We start from the raw sequence: 14,126 nt of genomic DNA, 5'->3' as shown, positions 1-14,126 counted from the left end.
ACCCCTACTACTTTTCCTGGGCTTCCCTGGTGGCTCAGAGGGTAAAGTGTCTGCCCACAATGCGGGAGACCTGGTTTGATCCCTGGGTCGGGAAGATCACCTGGAGAAGGAAATGGCAACTCACTCCGGTACTGTGGAAAATCCCATGGAGAAGCCTGGTAGGCTACAGTCCACGGGGTCGCAGAAAGTCGGACACAATGGAGCGACTTCACTTCACTTTCACTACTTTCCTACTATCTCCTTCCTCTCACCTGCTGGGTTCCCACTCACCCTTCACTTTCTCTTTCTGGGGGGAAAGGCTGTGGACACAGGTACCCACTTTCTCTCAACCCTGAGCTCCAGTGTCCCCAGTTTGGTCCAAAGGCCTTCAGCCCTGCTGGTCTCGGAGTCACCTACAACACCTCGCTCCCCCACCTTCTGCACAGACTTAACTCCACTGCTGTCATCCTAATAGGACCAGCAAAGCTCCCGCGTTCCACATTCCACTCACCCAAGGTGATCCTGAAAAAATATCACTCACTGCTCAGAACTCTGTGAAAATGGAGGGACCAGGAAGACTTGGCCCAGTGCCACCTGTGCCAACCAGACACTCTGTGATCAATGTCTGAAGTTCCAGGATCATCCAAGACTTAGATCTAAACCCATGGGAAGCAGAGACAATGCTGGATATGGCTGTATGTCACCTTAGGTTATCAATGCTTATTGTCCTTGTTTAATATCTTATATCTATAATAAGAAGAGAGAATTTTGTGGGAGAACTTTCAAAAAGCTGAAATCAAAGAAGAGAGCTTTGTTGACATACAAACAATCCCTTGTAAACTGTAAAAGCCATGGAGTGGAGTGGGGTACGTGCATGTTCAGTCATGTTCGACTCAGTGGCCCTAAAGACTGTCGCCTGTGAGGCTTCTGTCCATGGAATTCTCCAGGTAAGAATACTGTAGGGGGGTGCCAGTTGCTCCTACAGGGAATCTTCCAACCCCAGAGCCTGAACCTGCAACTTCTGCATTGGTAGGTAGATTCTTTACCACTGAGCAACCAGGGAAGCCGTTGTAAAGGCCATCAGTTCAGTTCAGTTTAGTCGCTCAGTCGTGTCCCACACTTTGAGACTGCATGGACCGCAGCATGGCAAGCCTCCCTGTCCATCATGAGCTACTAAAGTCTACTCATGTCCATTGAGTTGGTGATGCCATCAATCCATCTCATCCTCTGCTGCCTTCTTCTCCTGCCTTCAATCTTTCCCAGCATCAGGGTCTTTTCAACCGAGTCAGCTCTTCACATCAGGTAGGCAAAGTATTAGAGCTTGAGCTTCAACATCAGGACTTCCAATGAACATTCAGGACTGATCTCCTTTAGGATATACTGGTTTGATCTCCTTGAAGTCCAAGGGACTCTCAGAGTCTTCTCCAACACCACAGTTCAAAAGCATCAGTTCTTCAGTGCTCAGCTTTCTTTATAGTCCAACTCTCACATCCACACATGACTATTGGAAAACCATAGCCTTGACAAGATGGACCTATGTTGACAATGTCTCTGCTTTTTAATATGCTGTCTAGGTTGGTCGTAACTTTCCTTCCAAGGAGTAAGCATCTTTCAATTTCATGGCTGCAGTCACCATCTGCAGTGATTTTGGAGCCCTAAAAAATAAAGTCAGCCACCATTTCCACATCTATTGGCCATGAACTGATGGGATTGTATGCCATGTTCTTAGTTTTTTGAATGCTGAGCTTTAAGCCAACTTTTTCACTCTCCTCTTTCACTTTCATCAAGAGGCTCTTTAGTTCTTCTTCACTTTCTGCCATAAGGGTGGTGTCGTCTGCATATCTGAGGTTATTGATATTTCTCCCGGCAATCTTGATTCCAGCTTGTGCCTCATCCAGCCCAGCGTTTCTCATGATGTACTCTACATATAAACTAAATAAGCAGGGTGACAATATATACAGTCTTGACATACTCCTTTTCCTATTTGGAACCAGTCTATTGTTCCATGTCCAGTTGTAACTGTTGCTTCCTGACCTGCATAGTTTTCTCAAGAGGCAGGTCAGGTGATCTGGTATTCCCATCTCTTGAAGAATTTTCCACAGTTTATTGTGATCCACACAGTCAAAGGCTTTGGCATAGTCATTAAGCAGAAATAGATGTTTTTCTGGAACTCTCTTGCTTTTTCAGTGATCCAACAGATGTTGGCAATTTGATCTCCGGTTCCTCTGCCTTTTCTAAAACCAGACTGAACATCTGGAAATCACGGTTCACGTGTTGTTGAAGACTGGCTTGGAGAATTTTGAGGATTACTTTACTAACATGTGAGATGAGTGCAATTGTGCAGTAGTTTGAGCATTCTTTGGCATTAACTTTCTTTGGGATTGGAATGAAAACTGACCTTTTCCAATCCTGTGGCCACTGCTGAGTTTTCCAAATTTGCTGGTATATTGAGTGCAGCACTTTCACAGCATAATCTTTCAGGATTTGAAATAGCTCAACTGGAATTCCATCACCTCCACTAGCTTTGTTCACAGTGATGCTTCCTAAGGCCCACTTGACTTCACATTCCAGAATGTCTGGTTCTAGGTGAGGGATCACACCATCATGATTATCTGGGTCATGAAGCTGTTTCTTGTACACTTGTGTGTATACTTACCACCTCTTCTTAATATATTCTGCTTCTGTTAGGTCCATACCCTTTCTGTCCTTTATTGAGCCCATCTTTGCATGAAATGTTCCCTTGGTAGCTCTAATTTTCTTGAAATCTCTAGTCTTTCCTGTTCTATTGTTTTCCTCTATTTTTTGCACTGATCACTGAGGAAGGAAATGATAACTGATCACTGTAAAGGCCATACCACCAAACAAATCTGATGAGAACACACAGGGGGTCAGACTAACAGGGAGAGCAGCATCTAGGGACAGAATGAGCCCAGCCTCTGCAAAGCACAGCACTAGCGTGGAAAACCAGGGTAGGAGGGCAGCAAAATGACAGCCATGAGCATTTACTAAAGCAAGAAATTGACAGAAAATGGTTTACAGTCAAACCAGAAACTAAATCAATATGAAGAAGTCCATTTAGATGAAATGGGATTGTAATGAATCATGCATAGCATCTACTGTAGTAAAAAGTGAAAGTGAAGTCACTCAGTCGTGTCCAGCTCTTTGCGCAAGGACTATAGCCTGCCAGGCTTCTCCGACCATGGGATTTTCCAGACAAGAGTACCAGAGTGGGTTACCATTTCCTTCTCCAGGGGATATTCCCAATCCAGGGACTGAACCTGGGTCTCCTGCATTGCAAGCAGATGCTTTTAACATCTGAGCCACAAGGGAAGCCCTCTCTACTATGATGGGTACACGTTAAAAGGAGAGAACCCTTGACTCAAAATAAGGGAGATTCTAGTGATATCACAGGACAAATTTCAAAGAACTGTAAATTCAAAACTGAACAGTAAAAAAAAGAACATTAAGATCATGACTTTAATGGAAATAGACAAAAATGAGCAATTACAATAAAAACGAGGGGAAAGACATGAAGCTAGTTAACACGGAAGTAAAACCTACTAACAGATATGTCAAGACAACAATTTTTAAAAACATTCCTATGCATTCTTAACAGAAGAAAAAAATTTTATTTAACACGAATGAACGATCATTTTCCAGTGAGAGAAAGGAATAAGAGTCCTGTTAGAGGATCCCGATTAGCCCTCTGGAGCAGCTGCACGTAGGTGAGGTTCTCGTGCGTGTTGGGGTCGAAGAAGCCCTTGGTGTCGTCGCTGGGGTCCTCCAGCACGCGGTTCATCTCCTCGTCGAAGTAGCCGCGCTGGTAGGCCACGTCCACGGGCACGCGGTGGCTGTGCACGGGGTCGATGACGCCGCCCGTGGCGATCTGGGCCTCCAGCAGGCGGATGCCGTGCTCGCGCACGATGAGGTCCTTCTTCATGGCCTGGAAGAGGGAGATCTGCTGCCCGGTGTAGGGGTCGGTGTAGCCGGTGACCGCGCGCTCGGCCGACAGCAGCTTCTCCTGGAGCTCGCCGCCCACCACGCCCGCGGCCACCGCCTCCTCCACGGACAGCTTCTGGTTGCGCACGGGGTCGATGACGAAGCCCGTGGCCGCCTGCGCCTCCAGCAGCACCAGGGCCGTGCCCGGCCGCAGGACGCCCTTCCACATGGCCTGGTAGATGCTCATCTTCTCCTGGCGCCCGGGCTCGTCCTTGGCGGGGACCAGCACGCCCGCGATGCAGCTGGTGCCCTCCAGGTAGCGCTTCACCGAGTCCATCTCCGTCACCTCCTGCAGGGTCTTGGTGCCCTGGGCCAGGTCCCGCAGGGTCTCGGGGCCCAGGATCCCGGACGTGTGCAGCTCGGAGGCCGACACCTGGCGCCTCAGGCCCCGGAAGGACACCTTGCTCAGCCGCTCCTCCGTCTCCTCGATGAGCTGGGTGAGGACGGCGACCAGGGCGGGCAGGGCCAGGGCGCCGGCCGCGTGCTGGGCCAGCAGCTCGTCCCGGCGGGCCTGGCTCAGGTAGGAGGAGAAGAGGACCTCCCACACGGAGACGGGCCGGCCCTGGAACCGCCCGACGCGCACCTCCATGGTGGCGGCGCGCAGGGCCTGCTCCAGCAGGGCCCTGGCGGCGGCGGCGGCGGCGGCGGCGGCGGCGGCGTCCTGGCCAGGGGACGGCCCCGCGGCGGCCCGCTGCCCGGAGGCTCCGCCCCCTTGGGAGAGGGCGGGCTCGGTCCCGTGGGCCGCCTCAGCCTCCTCGATGATGGTGGTCAGCCTGCGGGTCAGCGCGGGCAAGCCCAGCGTCCCCGACCCGAACTGGGCCAGCAGCTGCTCCCGCGTGGCGGCGCTCACGTAGCCGGAGTCCAGCACGTCCCACACGGGCACCGCGGGCCCCCGCAGGCGGCCCAGCCGGACCTCCATGGTGGCGGCACGCAGCGCCCCCCGAGGGTCCGGGGCGCCGGGGCGCGCGACCCCAGCCTCGGCCTCGGCCTCGGCCTCGGCCAGCAGCGAGGCGAGGGCGGCGCCCACCTCCCGCGCGGTCAGCGAGCCCGCCCGGTACCGGCACAGCAGGTCCTGCCGCTGACTCTCGGACACCTCGCGGTAGAAGAGGAGCTCCCACACGGAGACGGGCTGGCCCCGCGGGAGGCCCGCGCCCAGCGTCACGCGGGTGTCGCGCAGGGCGGCGCGCAGCTCCTCGCCCAGCTGGTGGAGGGCGGAGCCCCGGCCGGCCAGCTGCAGCATGTAGAGCCCCGTGTCGGGGTCGCGCACGCAGCGCCGCAGCAGCTGCACGTAGGTGAGGTTCTCGTGCGTGTTGGGGTCGAAGAAGCCCTTGGTGTCGTCGCTGGGGTCCTCCAGCACGCGGTTCATCTCCTCGTCGAAGTAGCCGCGCTGGTAGGCCACGTCCACGGGCACGCGGTGGCTGTGCACGGGGTCGATGACGCCGCCCGTGGCGATCTGGGCCTCCAGCAGGCGGATGCCGTGCTCGCGCACGATGAGGTCCTTCTTCATGGCCTGGAAGAGGGAGATCTGCTGCCCGGTGTAGGGGTCGGTGTAGCCGGTGACCGCGCGCTCGGCTGACAGCAGCTTCTCCTGGAGCTCGCCGCCCACCACGCCCGCGGCCACCGCCTCCTCCACGGACAGCTTCTGGTTGCGCACGGGGTCGATGACGAAGCCCGTGGCCGCCTGCGCCTCCAGCAGCACCAGGGCCGTGCCCGGCCGCAGGACGCCCTTCCACATGGCCTGGTAGATGCTCATCTTCTCCTGGCGCCCGGGCTCGTCCTTGGCGGGGACCAGCACGCCCGCGATGCAGCTGGTGCCCTCCAGGTAGCGCTTCACCGAGTCCATCTCCGTCACCTCCTGCAGGGTCTTGGTGCCCTGGGCCAGGTCCCGCAGGGTCTCGGGGCCCAGGATCCCGGACGTGTGCAGCTCGGAGGCCGACACCTGGCGCCTCAGGCCCCGGAAGGACACCTTGCTCAGCCGCTCCTCCGTCTCCTCGATGAGCTGGGTGAGGACGGCGACCAGGGCGGGCAGGGCCAGGGCGCCGGCCGCGTGCTGGGCCAGCAGCTCGTCCCGGCGGGCCTGGCTCAGGTAGGAGGAGAAGAGGACCTCCCACACGGAGACGGGCCGGCCCTGGAACCGCCCGACGCGCACCTCCATGGTGGCGGCGCGCAGGGCCTGCTCCAGCAGGGCCCTGGCGGCGGCGGCGTCGGCGTCCTGGCCAGGGGACGGCCCCGCGGCGGCCCGCTGCCCGGAGGCTCCGCCCCCTTGGGAGAGGGCGGGCTCGGTCCCGTGGGCCGCCTCAGCCTCCTCGATGATGGTGGTCAGCCTGCGGGTCAGCGCGGGCAAGCCCAGCGTCCCCGACCCGAACTGGGCCAGCAGCTGCTCCCGCGTGGCGGCGCTCACGTAGCCGGAGTCCAGCACGTCCCACACGGGTACCGCGGGCCCCCGCAGGCGGCCCAGCCGGACCTCCATGGTGGCGGCACGCAGCGCCCCCCGAGGGTCCGGGGCGCCGGGGCGCGCGACCCCAGCCTCGGCCTCGGCCTCGGCCTCGGCCAGCAGCGAGGCGAGGGCGGCGCCCACCTCCCGCGCGGTCAGCGAGCCCGCCCGGTACCGGCACAGCAGGTCCTGCCGCTGACTCTCGGACACCTCGCGGTAGAAGAGGAGCTCCCACACGGAGACGGGCTGGCCCCGCGGGAGGCCCGCGCCCAGCGTCACGCGGGTGTCGCGCAGGGCGGCGCGCAGCTCCTCGCCCAGCTGGTGGAGGGCGGAGCCCCGGCCGGCCAGCTGCAGCATGTAGAGCCCCGTGTCGGGGTCGCGCACGCAGCGCCGCAGCAGCTGCACGTAGGTGAGGTTCTCGTGCGTGTTGGGGTCGAAGAAGCCCTTGGTGTCGTCGCTGGGGTCCTCCAGCACGCGGTTCATCTCCTCGTCGAAGTAGCCGCGCTGGTAGGCCACGTCCACGGGCACGCGGTGGCTGTGCACGGGGTCGATGACGCCGCCCGTGGCGATCTGGGCCTCCAGCAGGCGGATGCCGTGCTCGCGCACGATGAGGTCCTTCTTCATGGCCTGGAAGAGGGAGATCTGCTGCCCGGTGTAGGGGTCGGTGTAGCCGGTGACCGCGCGCTCGGCCGACAGCAGCTTCTCCTGGAGCTCGCCGCCCACCACGCCCGCGGCCACCGCCTCCTCCACGGACAGCTTCTGGTTGCGCACGGGGTCGATGACGAAGCCCGTGGCCGCCTGCGCCTCCAGCAGCACCAGGGCCGTGCCCGGCCGCAGGACGCCCTTCCACATGGCCTGGTAGATGCTCATCTTCTCCTGGCGCCCGGGCTCGTCCTTGGCGGGGACCAGCACGCCCGCGATGCAGCTGGTGCCCTCCAGGTAGCGCTTCACCGAGTCCATCTCCGTCACCTCCTGCAGGGTCTTGGTGCCCTGGGCCAGGTCCCGCAGGGTCTCGGGGCCCAGGATCCCGGACGTGTGCAGCTCGGAGGCCGACACCTGGCGCCTCAGGCCCCGGAAGGACACCTTGCTCAGCCGCTCCTCCGTCTCCTCGATGAGCTGGGTGAGGACGGCGACCAGGGCGGGCAGGGCCAGGGCGCCGGCCGCGTGCTGGGCCAGCAGCTCGTCCCGGCGGGCCTGGCTCAGGTAGGAGGAGAAGAGGACCTCCCACACGGAGACGGGCCGGCCCTGGAACCGCCCGACGCGCACCTCCATGGTGGCGGCGCGCAGGGCCTGCTCCAGCAGGGCCCTGGCGGCGGCGGCGTCGGCGTCCTGGCCAGGGGACGGCCCCGCGGCGGCCCGCTGCCCGGAGGCTCCGCCCCCTTGGGAGAGGGCGGGCTCGGTCCCGTGGGCCGCCTCAGCCTCCTCGATGATGGTGGTCAGCCTGCGGGTCAGCGCGGGCAAGCCCAGCGTCCCCGACCCGAACTGGGCCAGCAGCTGCTCCCGCGTGGCGGCGCTCACGTAGCCGGAGTCCAGCACGTCCCACACGGGCACCGCGGGCCCCCGCAGGCGGCCCAGCCGGACCTCCATGGTGGCGGCACGCAGCGCCCCCCGAGGGTCCGGGGCGCCGGGGCGCGCGACCCCAGCCTCGGCCTCGGCCTCGGCCTCGGCCAGCAGCGAGGCGAGGGCGGCGCCCACCTCCCGCGCGGTCAGCGAGCCCGCCCGGTACCGGCACAGCAGGTCCTGCCGCTGACTCTCGGACACCTCGCGGTAGAAGAGGAGCTCCCACACGGAGACGGGCTGGCCCCGCGGGAGGCCCGCGCCCAGCGTCACGCGGGTGTCGCGCAGGGCGGCGCGCAGCTCCTCGCCCAGCTGGTGGAGGGCGGAGCCCCGGCCGGCCAGCTGCAGCATGTAGAGCCCCGTGTCGGGGTCGCGCACGCAGCGCCGCAGCAGCTGCACGTAGGTGAGGTTCTCGTGCGTGTTGGGGTCGAAGAAGCCCTTGGTGTCGTCGCTGGGGTCCTCCAGCACGCGGTTCATCTCCTCGTCGAAGTAGCCGCGCTGGTAGGCCACGTCCACGGGCACGCGGTGGCTGTGCACGGGGTCGATGACGCCGCCCGTGGCGATCTGGGCCTCCAGCAGGCGGATGCCGTGCTCGCGCACGATGAGGTCCTTCTTCATGGCCTGGAAGAGGGAGATCTGCTGCCCGGTGTAGGGGTCGGTGTAGCCGGTGACCGCGCGCTCGGCCGACAGCAGCTTCTCCTGGAGCTCGCCGCCCACCACGCCCGCGGCCACCGCCTCCTCCACGGACAGCTTCTGGTTGCGCACGGGGTCGATGACGAAGCCCGTGGCCGCCTGCGCCTCCAGCAGCACCAGGGCCGTGCCCGGCCGCAGGACGCCCTTCCACATGGCCTGGTAGATGCTCATCTTCTCCTGGCGCCCGGGCTCGTCCTTGGCGGGGACCAGCACGCCCGCGATGCAGCTGGTGCCCTCCAGGTAGCGCTTCACCGAGTCCATCTCCGTCACCTCCTGCAGGGTCTTGGTGCCCTGGGCCAGGTCCCGCAGGGTCTCGGGGCCCAGGATCCCGGACGTGTGCAGCTCGGAGGCCGACACCTGGCGCCTCAGGCCCCGGAAGGACACCTTGCTCAGCCGCTCCTCCGTCTCCTCGATGAGCTGGGTGAGGACGGCGACCAGGGCGGGCAGGGCCAGGGCGCCGGCCGCGTGCTGGGCCAGCAGCTCGTCCCGGCGGGCCTGGCTCAGGTAGGAGGAGAAGAGGACCTCCCACACGGAGACGGGCCGGCCCTGGAACCGCCCGACGCGCACCTCCATGGTGGCGGCGCGCAGGGCCTGCTCCAGCAGGGCCCTGGCGGCGGCGGCGGCGGCGGCGGCGGCGTCGGCGTCCTGGCCAGGGGACGGCCCCGCGGCGGCCCGCTGCCCGGAGGCTCCGCCCCCTTGGGAGAGGGCGGGCTCGGTCCCGTGGGCCGCCTCAGCCTCCTCGATGATGGTGGTCAGCCTGCGGGTCAGCGCGGGCAAGCCCAGCGTCCCCGACCCGAACTGGGCCAGCAGCTGCTCCCGCGTGGCGGCGCTCACGTAGCCGGAGTCCAGCACGTCCCACACGGGCACCGCGGGCCCCCGCAGGCGGCCCAGCCGGACCTCCATGGTGGCGGCACGCAGCGCCCCCCGAGGGTCCGGGGCGCCGGGGCGCGCGACCCCAGCCTCGGCCTCGGCCTCGGCCTCGGCCAGCAGCGAGGCGAGGGCGGCGCCCACCTCCCGCGCGGTCAGCGAGCCCGCCCGGTACCGGCACAGCAGGTCCTGCCGCTGACTCTCGGACACCTCGCGGTAGAAGAGGAGCTCCCACACGGAGACGGGCTGGCCCCGCGGGAGGCCCGCGCCCAGCGTCACGCGGGTGTCGCGCAGGGCGGCGCGCAGCTCCTCGCCCAGCTGGTGGAGGGCGGAGCCCCGGCCGGCCAGCTGCAGCATGTAGAGCCCCGTGTCGGGGTCGCGCACGCAGCGCCGCAGCAGCTGCACGTAGGTGAGGTTCTCGTGCGTGTTGGGGTCGAAGAAGCCCTTGGTGTCGTCGCTGGGGTCCTCCAGCACGCGGTTCATCTCCTCGTCGAAGTAGCCGCGCTGGTAGGCCACGTCCACGGGCACGCGGTGGCTGTGCACGGGGTCGATGACGCCGCCCGTGGCGATCTGGGCCTCCAGCAGGCGGATGCCGTGCTCGCGCACGATGAGGTCCTTCTTCATGGCCTGGAAGAGGGAGATCTGCTGCCCGGTGTAGGGGTCGGTGTAGCCGGTGACCGCGCGCTCGGCCGACAGCAGCTTCTCCTGGAGCTCGCCGCCCACCACGCCCGCGGCCACCGCCTCCTCCACGGACAGCTTCTGGTTGCGCACGGGGTCGATGACGAAGCCCGTGGCCGCCTGCGCCTCCAGCAGCACCAGGGCCGTGCCCGGCCGCAGGACGCCCTTCCACATGGCCTGGTAGATGCTCATCTTCTCCTGGCGCCCGGGCTCGTCCTTGGCGGGGACCAGCACGCCCGCGATGCAGCTGGTGCCCTCCAGGTAGCGCTTCACCGAGTCCATCTCCGTCACCTCCTGCAGGGTCTTGGTGCCCTGGGCCAGGTCCCGCAGGGTCTCGGGGCCCAGGATCCCGGACGTGTGCAGCTCGGAGGCCGACACCTGGCGCCTCAGGCCCCGGAAGGACACCTTGCTCAGCCGCTCCTCCGTCTCCTCGATGAGCTGGGTGAGGACGGCGACCAGGGCGGGCAGGGCCAGGGCGCCGGCCGCGTGCTGGGCCAGCAGCTCGTCCCGGCGGGCCTGGCTCAGGTAGGAGGAGAAGAGGACCTCCCACACGGAGACGGGCCGGCCCTGGAACCGCCCGACGCGCACCTCCATGGTGGCGGCGCGCAGGGCCTGCTCCAGCAGGGCCCTGGCGGCGGCGGCGTCGGCGTCCTGGCCAGGGGACGGCCCCGCGGCGGCCCGCTGCCCGGAGGCTCCGCCCCCTTGGGAGAGGGCGGGCTCGGTCCCGTGGGCCGCCTCAGCCTCCTCGATGATGGTGGTCAGCCTGCGGGTCAGCGCGGGCAAGCCCAGCGTCCCCGACCCGAACTGGGCCAGCAGCTGCTCCCGCGTGGCGGCGCTCACGTAGCCGGAGTCCAGCACGTCCCACACGGGCACCGCGGGCCCCCGCAGGCGGCCCAGCCGGACCTCCATGGTGGCGGCACGCAGCGCCCCCCGAGGGTCCGGGGCGCCGGGGCGCGCGACCCCAGCCTCGGCCTCGGCCTCGGCCTCGGCCAGCAGCGAGGCGAGGGCGGCGCCCACCTCCCGCGCGGTCAGCGAGCCCGCCCGGTACCGGCACAGCAGGTCCTGCCGCTGACTCTCGGACACCTCGCGGTAGAAGAGGAGCTCCCACACGGAGACGGGCTGGCCCCGCGGGAGGCCCGCGCCCAGCGTCACGCGGGTGTCGCGCAGGGCGGCGCGCAGCTCCTCGCCCAGCTGGTGGAGGGCGGAGCCCCGGCCGGCCAGCTGCAGCATGTAGAGCCCCGTGTCGGGGTCGCGCACGCAGCACCGCAGCAGCTGCACGTAGGTGAGGTTCTCGTGCGTGTTGGGGTCGAAGAAGCCCTTGGTGTCGTCGCTGGGGTCCTCCAGCACGCGGTTCATCTCCTCGTCGAAGTAGCCGCGCTGGTAGGCCACGTCCACGGGCACGCGGTGGCTGTGCACGGGGTCGATGACGCCGCCCGTGGCGATCTGGGCCTCCAGCAGGCGGATGCCGTGCTCGCGCACGATGAGGTCCTTCTTCATGGCCTGGAAGAGGGAGATCTGCTGCCCGGTGTAGGGGTCGGTGTAGCCGGTGACCGCGCGCTCGGCCGACAGCAGCTTCTCCTGGAGCTCGCCGCCCACCACGCCCGCGGCCACCGCCTCCTCCACGGACAGCTTCTGGTTGCGCACGGGGTCGATGACGAAGCCCGTGGCCGCCTGCGCCTCCAGCAGCACCAGGGCCGTGCCCGGCCGCAGGACGCCCTTCCACATGGCCTGGTAGATGCTCATCTTCTCCTGGCGCCCGGGCTCGTCCTTGGCGGGGACCAGCACGCCCGCGATGCAGCTGGTGCCCTCCAGGTAGCGCTTCACCGAGTCCATCTCCGTCACCTCCTGCAGGGTCTTGGTGCCCTGGGCCAGGTCCCGCAGGGTCTCGGGGCCCAGGATCCCGGACGTGTGCAGCTCGGAGGCCGACACCTGGCGCCTCAGGCCCCGGAAGGACACCTTGCTCAGCCGCTCCTCCGTCTCCTCGATGAGCTGGGTGAGGACGGCGACCAGGGCGGGCAGGGCCAGGGCGCCGGCCGCGTGCTGGGCCAGCAGCTCGTCCCGGCGGGCCTGGCTCAGGTAGGAGGAGAAGAGGACCTCCCACACGGAGACGGGCCGGCCCTGGAACCGCCCGACGCGCACCTCCATGGTGGCGGCGCGCAGGGCCTGCTCCAGCAGGGCCCTGGCGGCGGCGGCGTCGGCGTCCTGGCCAGGGGACGGCCCCGCGGCGGCCCGCTGCCCGGAGGCTCCGCCCCCTTGGGAGAGGGCGGGCTCGGTCCCGTGGGCCGCCTCAGCCTCCTCGATGATGGTGGTCAGCCTGCGGGTCAGCGCGGGCAAGCCCAGCGTCCCCGACCCGAACTGGGCCAGCAGCTGCTCCCGCGTGGCGGCGCTCACGTAGCCGGAGTCCAGCACGTCCCACACGGGCACCGCGGGCCCCCGCAGGCGGCCCAGCCGGACCTCCATGGTGGCGGCACGCAGCGCCCCCCGAGGGTCCGGGGCGCCGGGGCGCGCGACCCCAGCCTCGGCCTCGGCCTCGGCCTCGGCCAGCAGCGAGGCGAGGGCGGCGCCCACCTCCCGCGCGGTCAGCGAGCCCGCCCGGTACCGGCACAGCAGGTCCTGCCGCTGACTCTCGGACACCTCGCGGTAGAAGAGGAGCTCCCACACGGAGACGGGCTGGCCCCGCGGGAGGCCCGCGCCCAGCGTCACGCGGGTGTCGCGCAGGGCGGCGCGCAGCTCCTCGCCCAGCTGGTGGAGGGCGGAGCCCCGGCCGGCCAGCTGCAGCATGTAGAGCCCCGTGTCGGGGTCGCGCACGCAGCGCCGCAGCAGCTGCACGTAGGTGAGGTTCTCGTGCGTGTTGGGGTCGAAGAAGCCCTTGGTGTCGTCACTGGGGTCCTCCAGCACGCGGTTCATCTCCTCGTCGAAGTAGCCGCGCTGGTAGGCCACGTCCACGGGCACGCGGTGGCTGTGCACGGGGTCGATGACGCCGCCCGTGGCGATCTGGGCCTCCAGCAGGCGGATGCCGTGCTCGCGCACGATGAGGTCCTTCTTCATGGCCTGGAAGAGGGAGATCTGCTGCCCGGTGTAGGGGTCGGTGTAGCCGGTGACCGCGCGCTCGGCCGACAGCAGCTTCTCCTGGAGCTCGCCGCCCACCACGCCCGCGGCCACCGCCTCCTCCACGGACAGCTTCTGGTTGCGCACGGGGTCGATGACGAAGCCCGTGGCCGCCTGCGCCTCCAGCAGCACCAGGGCCGTGCCCGGCCGCAGGACGCCCTTCCACATGGCCTGGTAGATGCTCATCTTCTCCTGGCGCCCGGGCTCGTCCTTGGCGGGGACCAGCACGCCCGCGATGCAGCTGGTGCCCTCCAGGTAGCGCTTCACCGAGTCCATCTCCGTCACCTCCTGCAGGGTCTTGGTGCCCTGGGCCAGGTCCCGCAGGGTCTCGGGGCCCAGGATCCCGGACGTGTGCAGCTCGGAGGCCGACACCTGGCGCCTCAGGCCCCGGAAGGACACCTTGCTCAGCCGCTCCTCCGTCTCCTCGATGAGCTGGGTGAGGACGGCGACCAGGGCGGGCAGGGCCAGGGCGCCGGCCGCGTGCTGGGCCAGCAGCTCGTCCCGGCGGGCCTGGCTCAGGTAGGAGGAGAAGAGGACCTCCCACACGGAGACGGGCCGGCCCTGGAACCGCCCGACGCGCACCTCCATGGTGGCGGCGCGCAGGGCCTGCTCCAGCAGGGCCCTGGCGGCGGCGGCGGCGGCGGCGGCGGCGTCGGCGTCCTGGCCAGGGGACGGCCCCGCGGCGGCCCGCTGCCCGGAGGCTCCGCCCCCTTGGGAGAGGGCGGGCTCGGTCCCGTGGGCCGCCTCAGCCTCCTCGATGATGGTGGTCAGCCTGCGGGTCAGCGCGGGCAAGCCCAGCGTCCCCGACCCG

General features: G+C 66.1%; 1 protein-coding gene across 1 annotated transcript in view; it reads right to left on the bottom strand.

The window, feature by feature from the left end:
• Positions 1–3,428: 3,428 nt before the first annotated feature.
• Positions 3,429–14,126, bottom strand: part of EPPK1 (epiplakin 1) — a 30,429-nt gene continuing 19,731 nt past the window's right edge. The window contains exon 3 of the mRNA XM_061123899.1: positions 3,429–14,087. Within this exon, the coding sequence (XP_060979882.1) occupies positions 3,629–14,087 (10,459 nt within the window). The 3' untranslated portion in view covers positions 3,429–3,628. The remainder of the gene's footprint in view (positions 14,088–14,126) is intronic.

Source organism: Dama dama, chromosome 21 (assembly GCF_033118175.1).
Source record: "Dama dama isolate Ldn47 chromosome 21, ASM3311817v1, whole genome shotgun sequence".
Taxonomy (NCBI): domain Eukaryota; kingdom Metazoa; phylum Chordata; class Mammalia; order Artiodactyla; family Cervidae; genus Dama; species Dama dama.
The sequence above is the reverse complement of the archived record's forward strand: the minus strand, read 5'-3'. Positions and strand labels throughout refer to the sequence as shown.